Consider the following 16,173-nt stretch of genomic DNA (forward strand, 5'->3'; position numbering starts at 1 on the left):
AACTTCGTTCGCTTCCATCTGGAGTTTCCTCGGTGGTGAGAACCTCTCGAGGGGCTGAAGAGGAAATGAATAGTTTCTCATGTAAGAGATGTTTCTTATATATCGTTATTGATTTGTTTTAGAGTTAATGTGTTTTATTAACTCATTATTTAAAGGACGGAACACTAGAGAAGATGTAAACTTAAAGAACCAACAACCACCTCAGTCTTTAGCTCGAGCTCATGCTCGTGTGACAACATGACCAACAGTTTCTCGGTCGTTCCGTCCTCTGGAGACGTGGATCTCATGGATTCTCTTCTTCTTCGGTGTCGATCATCGTTGCTGCTTCTGCTCTCGTCTGCTCCTGGTTCCTTCTTCGTCGACGCGCCGCAGACGGTTTCTTCTCAGCGACCAACCTTCAGATTAAACAGCAAACGGTCAAATAGACAATAATGCTGAATCAGCGGGAGCGCCAGACTGGTCTCTCCTGATAGTTTACAGGTTTCTTTTCTGAGTGAATGATGGAGGAAGTTACTTTGGAGAAGATTCTGTCATAAAACGTTGAATTTCAGCCAGAAATTAATGTTTTATATTCATATTTTTTCCTTTTAAATCACATTTCTTTCCCCCTTTCTCTTATTCTCTTGTTCTCCTTCTGCTCAGCTGACCTGTGTTTGCAGAGTTGACGTTCGTCCAGAAGTTTCACTTCAACGATCTTTATCCTACATTTCCAGAAGAGCTTTTCGCTCCGAATTCACTCAGGAAAGACCGTCAGAACCAAACGCTTTACTTGCAGGAAATCGTCCATTTTTAGTTTGTTGCCTTTAAGATATTAAATTAATTGATTATTGCAATTAATTTAAGTCATTTATCTACAGATATTTATCCATAGTTTCCTTGAACACTATGTTGCACCTTATTTCACATTCACTTCCTTTTGAAATTCAAAACTTTGTATTTGGTTTGAACCCGATATTTTCTGTTTTTAAAACACAATACCTTCTGTTCCCATACTTTCTTTATTTTTGTCTGTGTTAGTGTGTTAGTGTGTTAGTGTGTTAGTGTGTTAGTGTGTTAGTGTCGACTTCAACCCACGAGTACAGAAGTGTCAACATGTAACATGGAGTCAAATTCAATCTTAAACTTAAATTAAGATACAGTTTACATTGACTTGAACTGGATTTCAAACCCTGGTGTGTGTGTGTGTGTGTGTGTGTTCAGTAGCGTGATGTGAGCGAGATGGCAATCAAACCATCGGAGCCATCAATCAAAGCCGCTGGTCGCCCGGGAATGTGTTTCATCCTGCAGGAGAATAAATCTGTGGCTGTTCAGATAGAAGTGACGGAGCTCCGTGGAGACCGACCCGCTTTCTTATCGCGGCTGTTTTCTGTAAACAGAAGCCGCTCAAAGTAAACAAGAGGGCTCCCTGCTGCCGCACACACACACACACACACACACACACACACACACACACACACACACACACACACACAGGTACAGGTCAATCACAACACGAGGTAAATCAGTCGAGCGTCTGCTTCGTGTGAACGTAAAGCTCTCATGACGCACCTGTGGCCGACACGTCCGCGGCAGAAATACTTTTTTTTACCCAGCATGCCTGTGGCCGTGTTTTACACGTGTGATAAGCGTGCAAAAGTAAAAAAAAAACCACAATCCCGAACACAGGAGATTAACCCATCAGGGGAAGAATGTTGTGTTTGTGTCGCGCTTCACCGCAACAGAAACACTACAAATACCACTTTCTGAGTCACTCGTGGAAGCGTTTCTACCGCCTGGAAGTATTTAAAAGTGTTTGCGTTTATTTGTGTAAACGATTAATTCATGCGGAGCTTAGTGGTTGAAACTGAGATAAACTTGGTTCAAGTTGCTTCCTCAGAGCAGGACTCGTTTTTATTAAGTTAGTAAGTAAGTAATGTTTTTTTCTAGAGTGCAGTTCTACACCTTTTTTACACCTTTTTCTACATCTTATTTTTACACCTTTTTCTAAACCTTTTTTTTACACCTTTTTCTACACTTTTTCTAAACCTTTTTTTTACACCCTTTTCTACACATTTTTTACACCTTTTTCTAAACATTTTTCTACACCCTTTTCTACACCTTTTTTACACCTTTTTCTACATCTTATTTTTACACCTTTTTCTACACTTTTTCTAAACCTTTTTTTTACACCTTTTTCTACACTTTTTCTAAACCTTTTTTTTACACCTTTTTCTACACTTTTTCTAAACCTTTTTTTTACACCTTTTTCTACACATTTTTTACACCTTTTTCTAAACATTTTTCTACACCCTTTTCTACACCTTTTTTACACCTTTTTCTACACCTTTTTTACACCTTTTTCTACACTATTTTCTACACCTTATTTACACCGTTTTTCTACCCATTTTTTACCCCTTTTTCTAAACTTCTTTTTTTTTACACCTTTTTTATACCTTTTCTACTCATTTTTTTACACCTTTTTCTACACCCTTTTCCACACCTTTTTTCCACCTTTTGTTACACCTTTTTCTGCACCTTTGTCTACACATTTTTCTACACATTATTTTACACCCCTTTTATTGGATACATATACAGTATATATATATATATATATATATATATATATATATATATATATATATATATATATATATATATTAAGATCTGAATTTTTGGGAAGTCCTCACGTTGTGATCAGTTTTCAAGTGAGTTGAAGGTTTAGATAATAATCATAAAAAAGCCACAACACTATAAAAAGTCATGTATTTATTTCTGGATCTAAACACAAAAGCTGAAAAACAAAAACTTTCTTGACCCATAAACACGAACTGAAGGTTCGTTCTGCTCGTGGCGCTGAAATGCAAATGCATGGACGTCTCCATCTTCAACTCCAGGACAAAAGAAAAGTGAATCTCTTCTCTCGTCTTTTCCTCCTCCCTCCATCTCCGGGGACGCAACATGTGTTGAAAACACATAAATAAAACATGTTCTTCCTTCTTTTGTCGTAGAAATCCCAGGAGTCATTAACATACTGTGCATCTGCTGATACTTTGAAAGAAGACGGAAGATACATATAGATTTATATACATTTATACACTCAGTAAAAAGGGAAGGAAAAAGGTATTTTTTACATTTTTCTACTCCTTTATTCTCAAACTACAGTGTTTTGTTTTTTAATTTTTTTATTTGACTTTATCTGTATTTGTGTTTCTTTATTTTGTACAAAAACAACATATTAAAAAAATGAATTAATTAAATTTATATGGCGCTAAATCCCTCATGGAGGTTGCAGAGTGGGTGAGAGACGGGGGACACCCTGGACAGCACGCCAGTCTGTCTCAGCGCACACATAGACAGACAACCATTCACACACACACTCATATCTACAGAGAATTTCCCACAAGTTCTTAATCAACGTCTGTATGTTTGTGGACTGTGGGAGGAAACCGGAGTGCCCGGAGTAAACCCACTTAAACACGAGGAGAACATACGAACTCCACACGGAAAGGTCACGAGTTGAACCAACAACCTTCTCGCCGTGAGTCAGAAGTTACAGTACACCGGGGGAAATGAAAGGAATGTGAATTCCAGACATTCCTGGTGAAGTTGTCGCTGCTCGCCCACTTTCAGCCTCTGATAGTTGACTCACTCTTTGGTCACACGAGGCTCGACCGCACAGGCTGAGTCATCGCCCGAGATCGCTTTCGTCCCGGTTCCGTCCCGGTCGCTTCTGTCTGTTTGACGAGAGCGACTGGTCATGGGTTCGGTGCTGGTGCGGTCGGATGGACTCGTCTTCTCCGGCTCGCGAGACACCATCGTGCCGACAACAAGCGTTTATTGTGCAGGAAGTGGTTGAGAAACTGTTGTTGTTCCGGCGAACTGAGGGTTTTATTGCCGTCTGTGGTGGTCGTTGTGGTTGAGAGTCACTGCTTGAGGTGCTGGACTCAGAGACCAGAAGTGGTTTGAAAAGAGTTTATGTCACATGTGTCAAAACTCAAGGCTAAATCTGGCCTTTTACGCCAGATGGTTTTCTCAAAATACAAGTTTATTAATGTCCTGACCTGGGAAGATGCCAGTGGTTAAGATAAGACAATAAAAGTCTAGCTGAGGCTTTAAGGAAAGGACTTTGAATTGATTCTGTTTTTCTCTGTTAAAGGTAAATGTGAGATTTTTTCAGTACAAAAGTACGAAATATGTTGTGTGTCCTTGAGTGATAGAGTTGGACGTCCTTGGTTTCAGGTCCACTTTGGCCTGATATTCATGATTCATAATGAAAATAGAAAATCTAGCGCTTTATAAAAGCAGGTATAAGAGACGTTTGGAAAATTAAAAAATATAAATAAATCAGGAGACAATTGGAAATGAAAAGAGAAAATCCAACACTTTAAAAGAGAAGGTATATAGGAGACAATTGGAAATGAAAAGAGAAAATCCAACACTTTAAAAGAGAAGGTATATAGGAGACAATTGGAAATGAAAAGAGAAAATCTAACCCTTTTTTAACAGCAGGTATAAAGGAGACAATTAGAAAAGAAAAAAGAATATCCAACACTTTAAAACAGAAGGTATATAGGAGACAATTGGAAATGAAAAGAGAAAATCCAACACTTTAAAACAGAAGGTATATAGGAGACAATTGGAAATGAAAAGAGAAAATCCAACACTTTAAAAGAGAAGGTATATAGGAGACAATTGGAAATGAAAAGAGAAAATCTAACCCTTTTTTAACAGCAGGTATAAAGGAGACAATTAGAAAAGAAAAAAGAATATCCAACACTTTAAAACAGAAGGTATATAGGAGACAATTGGAAATGAAAAGAGAAAATCCAACACTTTAAAACAGAAGGTATATAGGAGACAATTGGAAATGAAAAGAGAAAATCTAACCCTTTTTTAACAGCAGGTATATAGGAGACAATTAGAAAAGAAAAAAGAATATCCAACACTTTAAAACAGAAGGTATATAGGAGACAATTGGAAATGAAAAGAGAAAATCTAACACTTTATAACAGCAGGTATAAGAGACGTTTGGAAAATGAAAAAATCTAAATAAATCTAATGCTTTAGAACAGACCCACAATAGTTTGATGGAGGAAAACTGGAGAGATAAAGGAAATGAGAGAATCTAACAAGTTGTAACAGATGAAGTAAAGGAGACAATTGAAACTGGAAAGAGAAAATCCGGCACTTTACAAAAGACAGTTCACACAAGTTAATTGACGGAAAAGCGAAAATCACGTCCCTCACTAGAGACGACTTAAAAATGAAAGGAGAAAATCTAACACTTTACAACAGAGATTATAGATGAGAGAATCTAATAATTGACTTTACAGGAGATGAGCCGACACTTTTTTAACAGTAAGAGTGAAATATGTGGAGGTATAAAAGATCATTGAAAATGTAAAAAAGAGAGAATCCAACATGAGTTTGAGACGCACTTTCTTTGAACTTCTTCACTGGACAAACAGTTTCTCCTTCACTTCCACGAAAACCAACCTCTCGAGTGCGTTTCCTCATTAATTAGCTGTTTGTTGATGACACAGCAGCGCCAGAGGAAGGAAGAACCTCTTGCTGACAATAGAGCGTCAGCGTCGTCAGCCACGGAACCCAATTCTGTCAAATTAACTTGACAAATGCATCTCGGCGCCGCTTAAATAACTCATCACCACCAGCAACGCTTTCTATAGAACGCCGTCCGTGGAAACTGGTTTTGTCGCAGCAGAGAAGATGGATCGTGTCGCGAGGCGACCATTCAGCGTTTCCAATTCATCACAGGAAATTGTTGAATGGACGCCAATTGTGTCCGGTTGGAAAAAATGTAAGGAGGAGGCGGAGGAGAGCAGCGGGGGGGGGGGGGGTTCGAGCGAGGGAGGAGGGTAAATATGAAGGAGGACAAACGGCGAAGGTTGTTGGAGCTGAAGTGGATGAGAAAATTGTTTTTTCCTGGTCGGAGGGAGGGACGAGGAGGAAGGTGAGGGAGGGTTTTTAACGGCTTTTGAGCGCCGAGTGAAGATGAAAGGGATGGAATGAGTGATGAAGAGGAAGTTGTTGAGCATTAGGGACGAAATGAAGCGATAAATAAAACAGAAATGGGATATAAAAGGAGGCGGGAGGTGCTTCACGAGACAATGGACTTCAATGGAAAGACGTTCATAACGAGAGTTAGAAGCTGCTGCGACACGAGAAGATCTTCCAGTTTCTAAGAGTGACCGAGGTCACGAAGGTCAAACAAGAGCATGTGTGAGCGACGGAAATGTTGAGGAAGGAAAAAGGACGAAAATGCAGCTTCTTTGAATCATTTCAGCCTCGGTTCAGATGTTTCATGTTTCAGACGATTTATTTGTTTAATGGTTATAGAGATGAAGGTTATTTCATAATGTTCGCGTAGAAGCTTAACGTTGTTTGTACGAAGAACAGTTCTCCTCTGGTCCAGAAGTTCAGGAACCATCAGTAGATTCTGATCCACAGACCTCAGAGCCCGAGCTGGGGTGTAAGTCTGGATCAGATCACTGATGGAAGGTCTGACCATGAATAGATCTGAAAGTAAGAACCAGAATTTTAAAGTTGATCCTGAAAGAAACTGGCAGCCAGTGAAGAGTTTGAAGGAGAAATGTGAGTTCTTCTACTAGAGCGGCTCAGAATCCTGGCTGCAGAGTTTAGTATGAACTGCAGACGAGATCCTTCTTGTTTAAACACGAAATTGACTTAATATTGCGAGAGCTTTTCAGTGTAGACGGTGGACTGCGAGCAGTCACTACATTAAAATGTCTTGGTCCTCATGAGGATGAGTAGATAAAGAGAGCATCACTTACCCCAGTACCCCAGACACTGATGCAGAGTTTTTAAGGATTGGGGGGGAATGTGAGTTCTTCTACTAGAGCAGCTCAGAATTCCTGCTGCGGAAGTTTGTATTAACCGCTCGTTGAAAGACGATTACAGCTAAAAGATGTACGTTTTTATGTGTATTACGTGTACAAAGCAAAACATGTGAAGTAAGTAAGTAAGTAAGTCATATTTATTTATATAGCGCTTTTCGAGACCAGGGTCACAAAGCGCTTTAACAATCAAAACAATACTCAAAACAGTACATACTTCAAAGATCAAGACAACACCGAGAACAACACAGGAGTTCGAGAAATTCAAGGAAAAGCCTGAACAAATAGAAACGTCTTAAGATGTTTCTTAAAGGAGTCAGTAGATCATCAAGCGCAAAGAGAGAGAAGATCGTTCCAAAGCTTAGGAGCAACAGCCTGAAAAGATTTCTCTCCTCTGGTCCTGAGCCGTGTTCAGGAACCATCAGTAGATTCTGATCCACAGACCTCAGAGCCCGAGCTGGGGTGTAAGGCTGGATCAGATCAGTGATGTAAGGAGGAGCCTGACCATGAATAGATCTGAAAGTAAGAACCAGAATTTTAAAGTTGATCCTGAAAGAAACTGGAAGCCAGTGAAGAGTTTGAAGGATCAGAGAAATGTGAGTTCTTCTACTAGAGCGAGTCAGAATTCTCACTGCAGAGTTTAGTATGAACTGCAGGCGACACATCCTTCTTGTTAAGACATGAAAACAAACTGTTGCAATAGTCCAGACGAGAAGAAACAAACGCATGGATTACAAGCTCCAGATCATGTTGTGACAACATTTTCCTAAGTTTAGGGTACTCTCTTGTCACGAGATGATATTGACGGATAAACACTTCAAGAGAAGATCAAAAGTGTTTTTACAACAAATCTCTTTATTTAAAACGACTAAACTTCCGCTCAGTGTTTCTCCGGTCGATGTATTTCTCCCGACACATCGACTCCAGGAAACTCCTCTGTGCTCCTGGAGGTTCTTAACAAAGGCGTGGAGACACAACCGAGGACCAACCCTGGCTCAGCGCGAGAGGAAAGTGTGTCATTGTGACGCCGGAGTGACAAAGAGAATAAGGCCAACTGCCGAGGGGGCGAACGAGACTGAAGCCCCGGCTATTATTGGACGATCGGCGCTGAGGAGATAATGGTGCTGGACTGGAAAGGTGACGGAAGAAGAGGAGAATAGAGGGGGGTCTCTGCCTCAGGGTCTATGGCTAGACGGAAAAAAGGGAGGAGGTGGACGAGTGCGATAAGAGAGGCTGCAGGTCTGCAGGCTAGACAACACCACCCCCCCCCCCCCCGCCACCCCGGGGGGCTTCTTGTTTAGAGAGGACGACACAAAAACAATGGTCTGAGAAAATAGGCCAGACAGACGGATGAGAAGGTTTCGGTGAAAGTGAGAGGATGGAGGCTCCAGGTGGAGCGTCACGAGTGATTTACTGATGGAGAGGATCTTCAGATTCTTCCCATCATTTCATGACGTTCTTACCTTTTGAGAAATGTAGGTTTGGGAGGAAACACGTTGGTTTAACTCGTCCTCCCCTTCTGGGAGATTCATGGCCTTTAATTCCGAGCCTCCATCAATCAAACGTGATTCGGTTCTAATGTAAACCGGGATGGAAGGAGGAGGTTCTGTCCAGGACGTGGTCTCCACACCTTCAAGTTCTCCAGCCATGGACACGTCCTGAGTTTAAACCTCAACAAACGCCTCGACGGACGACCATCCTCGGCTGTTAAAAAGAACCTCTCGGCACAGAGGTATAAATCTTCCGCCCCTGCTTTTCAACTCCATCTCGTCCTTGAAGCAACTTTGGGATCAAAGCGCGAACATCTATCTTTCCAAACACGTTTGCAGCCCAAACAAAAGAGTGAAGCGATGAAGGGATGAAAAGGAAGAGCTTCTGGATAATAGGGATGGAAAGAGAAGACGGATGTTCCTCACGAGGGGCCACAACGTTGTGTAACAGTTGTGTGTCTGCGACACAATGTGGTCGGATTCTCTAATCGGTTTATTAGCCAGTTTGGATTTTTCCTCCGTGTGCAGGTGTCAGGAATATGGGAGCCCGGATCTGGGATAATGTGTTTTCGCTGTTTTAGATCCAATCTTTGTGTCGGTCGCTGTGTGTGGCAGGTGTGTGTGTGTGGGGGTGTGTGTGTGTGTGTGTGTGTGAGTGTGCGGAGATGAGATTAGACGTCCTGCGGGTCCGTCGATGCTCACAAGGCCACCTGAAGCTGCAGGAACGACAGGAATGCAGGATTTGTTTTGCCGCCTCTGTCACAACAACAGGGTCGAAGAAACTCACATAAAGAAAAGAACTGATGCAGAAACTGTGAGAGAAAAATAAAGGAGTCGCAGATATGCTGGCAAAATATATTCACTTGTGTTTGCACTCATTTTCAGTTATTGTTATTATACACGCAGAGTAATACTACGGAGCCTCAGGGAGTAAAACTATTGAGCCTGACGGAGTAATATTACAAAACCTCGAGGAGTTATACTACTGAGCCTCTTGGAGTAATACTACAAAGCGTCGCAGAGTAATACTACGGAGCCTCAGGGAGTAATACTACAGAGCCTGACGCAGTAATACTACAAAGCCTCGGGGTGTAATACTACGGAGCCTTGCGGAGTAATACTATTGAGCCTCGCGGAGTAATACTACAAAGCCTCGCGGAGTAGTACTACAGAGCCTCGCGGAGTAATACCGCAGAGCCTCCGGGAGTAATACTGCGGAGCCTGACGGAGTAATACTACAAAGCCTCGGGGAGCAATACTACTGAGCCTCACGGAGTAATACTAGTGAGCCTCGCGGAGTAGTACTACAAAGCCTCGCGGAGTAGTTATACAGAGCCTCAGGGATTAGTACTACGGAGCCTGACGGAGTAATACTACAAAGCCTCTGGGAGTAATACTACAGTGCCTCGCGGAGTAATACTACAGAGCCTCGGGGAGTAATACTACAGAGCCTCGGGGAGTAATACTACAGTGCCTCGCGGAGTAATACTACAGAGCCTCGCGGAGTAATACTACAAAGCCTCGCGGAGTAGTACTAAAAAGCCTCGCGGAGTAGTACTACAGAGCCTCGCGGAGTAATACTACAGAGCCTCGCGGAGTAATACTACAGTGCCTCGGGGAGTAATACTACAGAGCCTCGGGGAGTAATACTACAGTGCCTCGCGGAGTAATACTACAGAGCCTCGGGGAGTAATACTACAGAGCCTCGGGGAGTAATACTACAGTGCCTCGCGGAGTAATACTACAGTGCCTCGGGGAGTAATACTACAGTGCCTCGCGGAGTAATACTACAGAGCCTCGGGGAGTAATACTACAGAGCCTCGGGGAGTAATACTACAGTGCCTCACGGAGTAATACTACAGAGCCTCGCGGAGTAATACTACAAAGCCTCGCGGAGTAGTACTAAAAAGCCTCGCGGAGTAGTACTACAGAGCCTCGCGGAGTAATACTACAGAGCCTCGCGGAGTAATACTACAGAGCCTCGCGGAGTAATACTACAGTGCCTCGCGGAGTAATACTACAGAGCCTCGCGGAGTAATACTACAAAGCCTCGCGGAGTAATACTACAAAGCCTCGCGGAGTAATACTACAGAGCCTCGGGGAGTAATACTACAGTGCCTCGGGGAGTAATACTACAGAGCCTCGGGGAGTAATACTACAGTGCCTCGCGGAGTAATACTACAGAGCCTCGGGGAGTAATACTACAGAGCCTCGGGGAGTAATACTACAGTGCCTCGCGGAGTAATACTACAGTGCCTCGGGGAGTAATACTACAGTGCCTCGGGGAGTAATACTACAGAGCCTCGGGGAGTAATACTACAGTGCCTCACGGAGTAATACTAGTGAGCCTCGCGGAGTAGTACTACAAAGCCTCCCGGAGTAGTTCTGCAGAGCCTCAGGATTAGTACTACGGAGCCTGACGGAGTAATACTACAAAGCCTCTGGGAGTAATACCACAGTGCCTCGGGGAGTAATACTACAGAGCCTCGGGGAGTAATACTACAGTGCCTCGCGGAGTAATACTACAGAGCCTCGCGGAGTAATACTACAAAGCCTCGCGGAGTAGTACTAAAAAGCCTCGCGGAGTAGTACTACAGAGCCTCGCGGAGTAATACTACAGAGCCTCGCGGAGTAATACTACAGTGCCTCGCGGAGTAATACTACAGAGCCTCGCGGAGTAATACTATAAAGCCTCGCGGAGTAATACTACAGAGCCTCGCGGAGTAATACTACAAAGCCTCGCGGAGTAATACTACAGAGCCTCGCGGAGTAATACTACAAAGCCTCGCGGAGTAATACTACAGAGCCTCGCGGAGTATGTTTGTAATACTAATATTCAATAGTATATTTTCAGGATCTTTTCAACCTTTAAAACTCTGTGCATCTCGTCGTCAACTGCAGGAAAATATCCTGACAGTATCTTAAGTCGTTCGCGAGTTAAGTTGTGTATTTATAGACGATCACAGCGCGACGTGGGCTGGAGGATCCGACGACGAAGAACGTCCCTGGGAAGAGTCAGGAGCGTTTGAAGCGTCTCTGCTGTGACAGCTGACGACTGAACGGATGACGAGCAGCAGAGAGAGTCTGAGAATCCGTCGCAAACATTAGTTTTTTTAAACCGACACAAGATGTTGTCGTGACTGTTTACAGATTTTATTTCACCGTCGTTCGACCTCGAAATGATTAAAAATAAACCAGGAAAGTTGATTATTTTCCTTACATCGAACGAAGCTGGACAGATCCATGTCTAGAGTTGTTGCCAATGCTGTGGGTTCGAGTTAAATCGAGTTAAATTTGGAATATCAAGTACTTTCTGGCTCGTACTATGGAGGCAGTGGCTGGAAGTTACTTTACTCCCGGAGCAGAAGTTTTTAGAAGGTTTTTGTAAAGTCTGACTTTAGAGAAGGAGCTAAAACAGATCAACAGATCCATGAAGTATCATTTTAATCAGAGATAAAGTCTCTGGAAACCTTAACTTTCTTCCATCATCAAGATGAACTGATTCACTTCCACCCACAGTCTCTGTAATGTTGCAATGACCACGTTATGGTCGAGTGTGAACTTGTTGAGAGCAGTTTCTTCACTGACTTTTGAGTTCCTTCCTGGATCCACGAGTATCTTAAAACATGAATACTTGCTCATTTCAATCTCTCTTCTAGTATGAATGATATATAGTGATATACAGTGATAGTGTAGTATCAAGTATGTATGTGTAGTATTGTTGAGTACTTGACTCTGGTGTTGTGATAGTGTAGTAACAAGTATATATGTGTAGTATTGTTGAGTACTTGACTCTGGTGTTGTGATAGTGTAGTAACACGTATATATGTGTAGTATTGTCCAGTACTTGACTCTGGTGTTGTGATAGTGAAGTAACAAGTATATATGTGTAGTATTGTTGAGTACTTGACTCTGGTGTTGTGATGGTGTAGTAACAAGGATATATGTGTAGTATTGTTGAGTACCTGACTCTGGTGTTGTGATAGTGTAGTAACAAGTTTATATGTGTAGTGTTGTTGAGTACTTGACTCTGGTGTTGTGATAGTGTAGTAACAAGTTTATATGTGTAGTATTGTTGAGTACTTGACTCTGGTGTTGTGATAGTGTAGTAACAAGTATATATGTGTAGTATTGTTGAGTACTTGACTCTGGTGTTGTGATAGTGTAGTAACAAGGATATATGTGTAGTATTGTTGAGTACTTGACTCTGGTGTTGTGATAGTGTAGTAACAAGTTTATATGTGTAGTATTGTTGAGTACCTGACTCTGGTGTTGTGATAGTGTAGTAACAAGTATATATGTGTAGTATAGTCGAGTACTTGACTCTGGTGTTGTGATAGTGTAGTAACAAGTATATATGTGTAGTATTGTCCAGTACTTGACTCTGGTGTTGTGATAGTGTAGTAACAAGTATATATGTGTAGTATTGTCCAGTACTTGACTCTGGTGTTGTGATAGTGTAGTTACAAGTATATATGTGTAGTATTGTCCAGTACTTGACTCTGGTGTTGTAGTATTTACAGACCACATGACTCATAACAAAGTCGTAACTGCTTTCATTTGTTTTCAAACCAAAATATGTCCAAACATCAGCTTTAAAAGATGCTGGACTCACTGTATCCTCTCGTCCTCAGTCATCACCAGTGATTTCATTGTTCCTCAAGCAGAGGATGCAATGACTGCTGCCATCTAGAGGCCGGAAGTTTAATTGCAACACAAAAATGTACAAATCCAGTTAATACTTGCAAATAAAAAAAGTACAATTATTTTATTTTATACACACTATTTTGAACTGGAAAGGTGACGATGACAATGCTTTTGAACAGAGATACAGTATTGATATTAACGTGTATAAGTATTTTTCTCAGTATACCAACAACAGAGTGACTGTCGTTTTCTACGTAAAACTACATGTAGTTTGTATTTATTCTTCAGAAGATTCAGGAGTTAAACTGCAAATATGTCTCTGGACGAACACGAGCTCCATTAAAACAGTTCTGCGTAGAAGACTCTGGACGTGGTGTTATTTTCAAATTAAAAACATCCCTGCCGAGCCGCAGATGTGGTGGATGCATAAAGCAAGAATGTGATTCGACTGATCTCAGATCCTCCTCCTCCGCGGCTCATGAAGGAAGACAGATGGTGGGATTGGAAATGTTCGTCCACCTGTTGGCACCGCGAGAGCAACACCAGCCGGATCCACACCTATGGCTTGTAATCCGCCTTGTTTTGAAGCGTGGAGAAGATTGAGTTGGTGTGTGTGTGTGTGTGTGTGTGTGTGTGTGTGTGTGTGTGTGTGTGTGACAGCAGGTGTTGTTCTCCTGTGGCGGCCTCGATGCTTCGCTCCCCCACTGCGGCCGGTTATTAATGGCCACGTCTTCATCATAAACAGCCAGTCAGCCATGCTGTCAGTACGCCCGACGTCATTAGTCACATAGTCAGCCTGATGGATGCACACACACACACACACACACACACACACACACACACACACACACACACACACACACACACACACACACACACACATGCCTGCACATGAATACCAAACACACAGATCCTCCAGTAATTCCTCCACACTGTTTATTTCAGAGTGAAATATTCATGTTTTCTCCGCTCTCTCCCGTCAGAGGACATCTTCATCCTGCACGAGAAAGACAAGAAGAATCCTCTGGTCTACGGCCTGTTCACCACTTCAAGGTGGGTGGATCTGTGGTTCTGTGGATCTGTGGATCTGTGGATCTGTGGATCTGTGGTTCTGTGGATCTGTGGATCTGTGGATCTGTGGATCTGTGGTTCTGTGGATCTGTGGATCTGTGGTTCTGTGGATCTGTGGATCTGTGGATCTGTGGATCTGTGGTTCTGTGGATCTGTGGATCTGTGGTTCTGTGGATCTGTGGATCTGTGGATCTGTGGTTCTGTGGATCTGTGGATCTGTGGTTCTGTGGATCTGTGGATCTGTGGTTCTGTGGATCTGTGGATCTGTGTTTCTGTGGATCTGTGGTTCTGTGGATCTGTGGATCTGTGGTTCTGTGGATCTGTGGATCTGTGGTTCTGTGGATCTGTGGATCTGTGGTTCTGTGGATCTGTGGATCTGTGGTTCTGTGGATCTGTGGATCTGTGGATCTGTGGTTCTGTGGATCTGTGGTTCTGTGGATCTGTGGATCTGTGGATCTGTGGTTCTGTGGTTCTGTGGTTCTGTGGATCTGTGGATCTGTGGTTCTGTGGATCTGTGGTTCTGTGGATCTGTGGATCTGTGGATCTGTGGTTCTGTGGATCTGTGGTTCTGTGGATCTGTGGATCTGTGGTTCTGTGGATCTGTGGATCTGTGGATCTGTGGTTCTGTGGATCTGTGGTTCTGTGGATCTGTGGTTCTGTGGATCTGTGGTTCTGTGGATCCTAATGAGTTCATCATCTGCAGAGAACACTGTGGAGTCACACATCATGTCATGGTCCTCATGTTGTGAAGCACAACCAGGTTCTTGTCGAGACTGTGCAACAGTTTCTGTTTTTCTTTAATACGAGTTTGATTTATATTCTGTATTTATCTCTTTTGTGGAGTTTTGTGTCGTTACACTGTAAGTTTCGACAATTTAGTCTCCGTAGTATTGATCAGCGAGGCCTTGTAGTACTACTCCACGAGGCTCTGTAGTATTACTCCGCGAGGCTTTGTAGTATTACTCCGCGAGGCTTTGAAGTATTACTCCGTGAGGCTCCGCAGTATTACTCCCCCAGAGCTCCGTAGTATAACTCGTGAAGCTCCGTAGTATTACTCCCCGAGGCTCCGTTGTATTACTCAGCGAGGCTCCGTAGTACTACTCTGTGAGGCTCTGTAGTATTACTCCGCGAGGCTCCGTAGTATTTCTATGCGAGGCTCCGTTGTTTTACTGCCCGAGGCTCCGTAGTATTACTCCACAAGGCGCCGTAGTATTACTCAGCGAGGCCTTGTAGTACTACTCCGCGAGGCCATGTAGTACTACTCTGCGAGGCCTTGTAGTACTACTCTGCGAGGCTCTGTAGTATTACTCCGCGAGGCTCTGTAGTATTACTCCGCGAGCCTCCGTTTTATTACTCAGCGAGGCTCCGTAGTATTACTCTGTGAGGCTCCGTAGTATTACTCTGTGAGGCGCTGTAGTATTACTCTGTGAGGCTCTGTAGTATTACTCAGCGAGGCTCTGTAGTATTACTCAGCGAGGCTCTGTAGTATTACTCCGCGAGCCTCCGTTTTATTACTCAGCGAGGCTCCGTAGTATTACTCTGTGAGGCTCCGTAGTATTACTCTGTGAGGCACTGTAGTATTACTCTGTGAGGCGCTGTAGTATTACTCTGTGAGGCGCTGTAGTATTACTCTGCGAGGCTCTGTAGTATTACTCAGCGAGGCTCCGTAGTATTAATGTGTGAGGCGCTGTAGTATTACTCTGTGAGGCTCTGTAGTATTACTCCGCGAGGCTCCGTAGTATTACTCTGTGAGGCGCTGTAGTATTACTCTGTGAGGCGCTGTAGTATTACTCAGCGAGGCTCCGTAGTATTACTCTGTGAGGCTCTGTAGTATTACTCTGCAAGGCACCGTAGTTTTACTCAGCGAGGCTCCGTAGTATTACTCTGTGAGGCTCTGTAGTATTACTCTGCAAGGCACCGTAGTTTTACTCTGCGAGGCTTCATAGTATTACTCCGCGATGCTGTGTACCATTACTCCGTAGTATAAGTACACGTCACGCACAGAAACTCGTGTCACAGTTGCAGGTTTGAATCCTTTAAGTCTTGACAGTAACTGAGGCTGTCGTTCATTAGCGTCAATGTTGTGTCGAGTCGAGACAAACCTTTCAAAG

The 16,173-nt window shown here is 43.1% G+C and overlaps 1 protein-coding gene across 2 annotated transcripts in view; it reads left to right on the forward strand.

The window, feature by feature from the left end:
* sema3h (sema domain, immunoglobulin domain (Ig), short basic domain, secreted, (semaphorin) 3H) overlaps positions 1-16,173 on the forward strand; it is a 71,518-nt gene that overhangs the window by 41,966 nt on the left and 13,379 nt on the right. For both annotated transcript variants that reach the window (XM_087781356.1, XM_087781355.1), the window contains one exon: positions 13,975-14,044. In XM_087781356.1, coding sequence (XP_087637482.1) covers positions 13,975-14,044 — 70 coding nt within the window. The remainder of the gene's footprint in view (positions 1-13,974; positions 14,045-16,173) is intronic.

Source organism: Callionymus lyra, chromosome 19 (assembly GCF_982586985.1).
Source record: "Callionymus lyra chromosome 19, fCalLyr1.hap1.1, whole genome shotgun sequence".
NCBI lineage: Eukaryota > Metazoa > Chordata > Actinopteri > Syngnathiformes > Callionymidae > Callionymus > Callionymus lyra.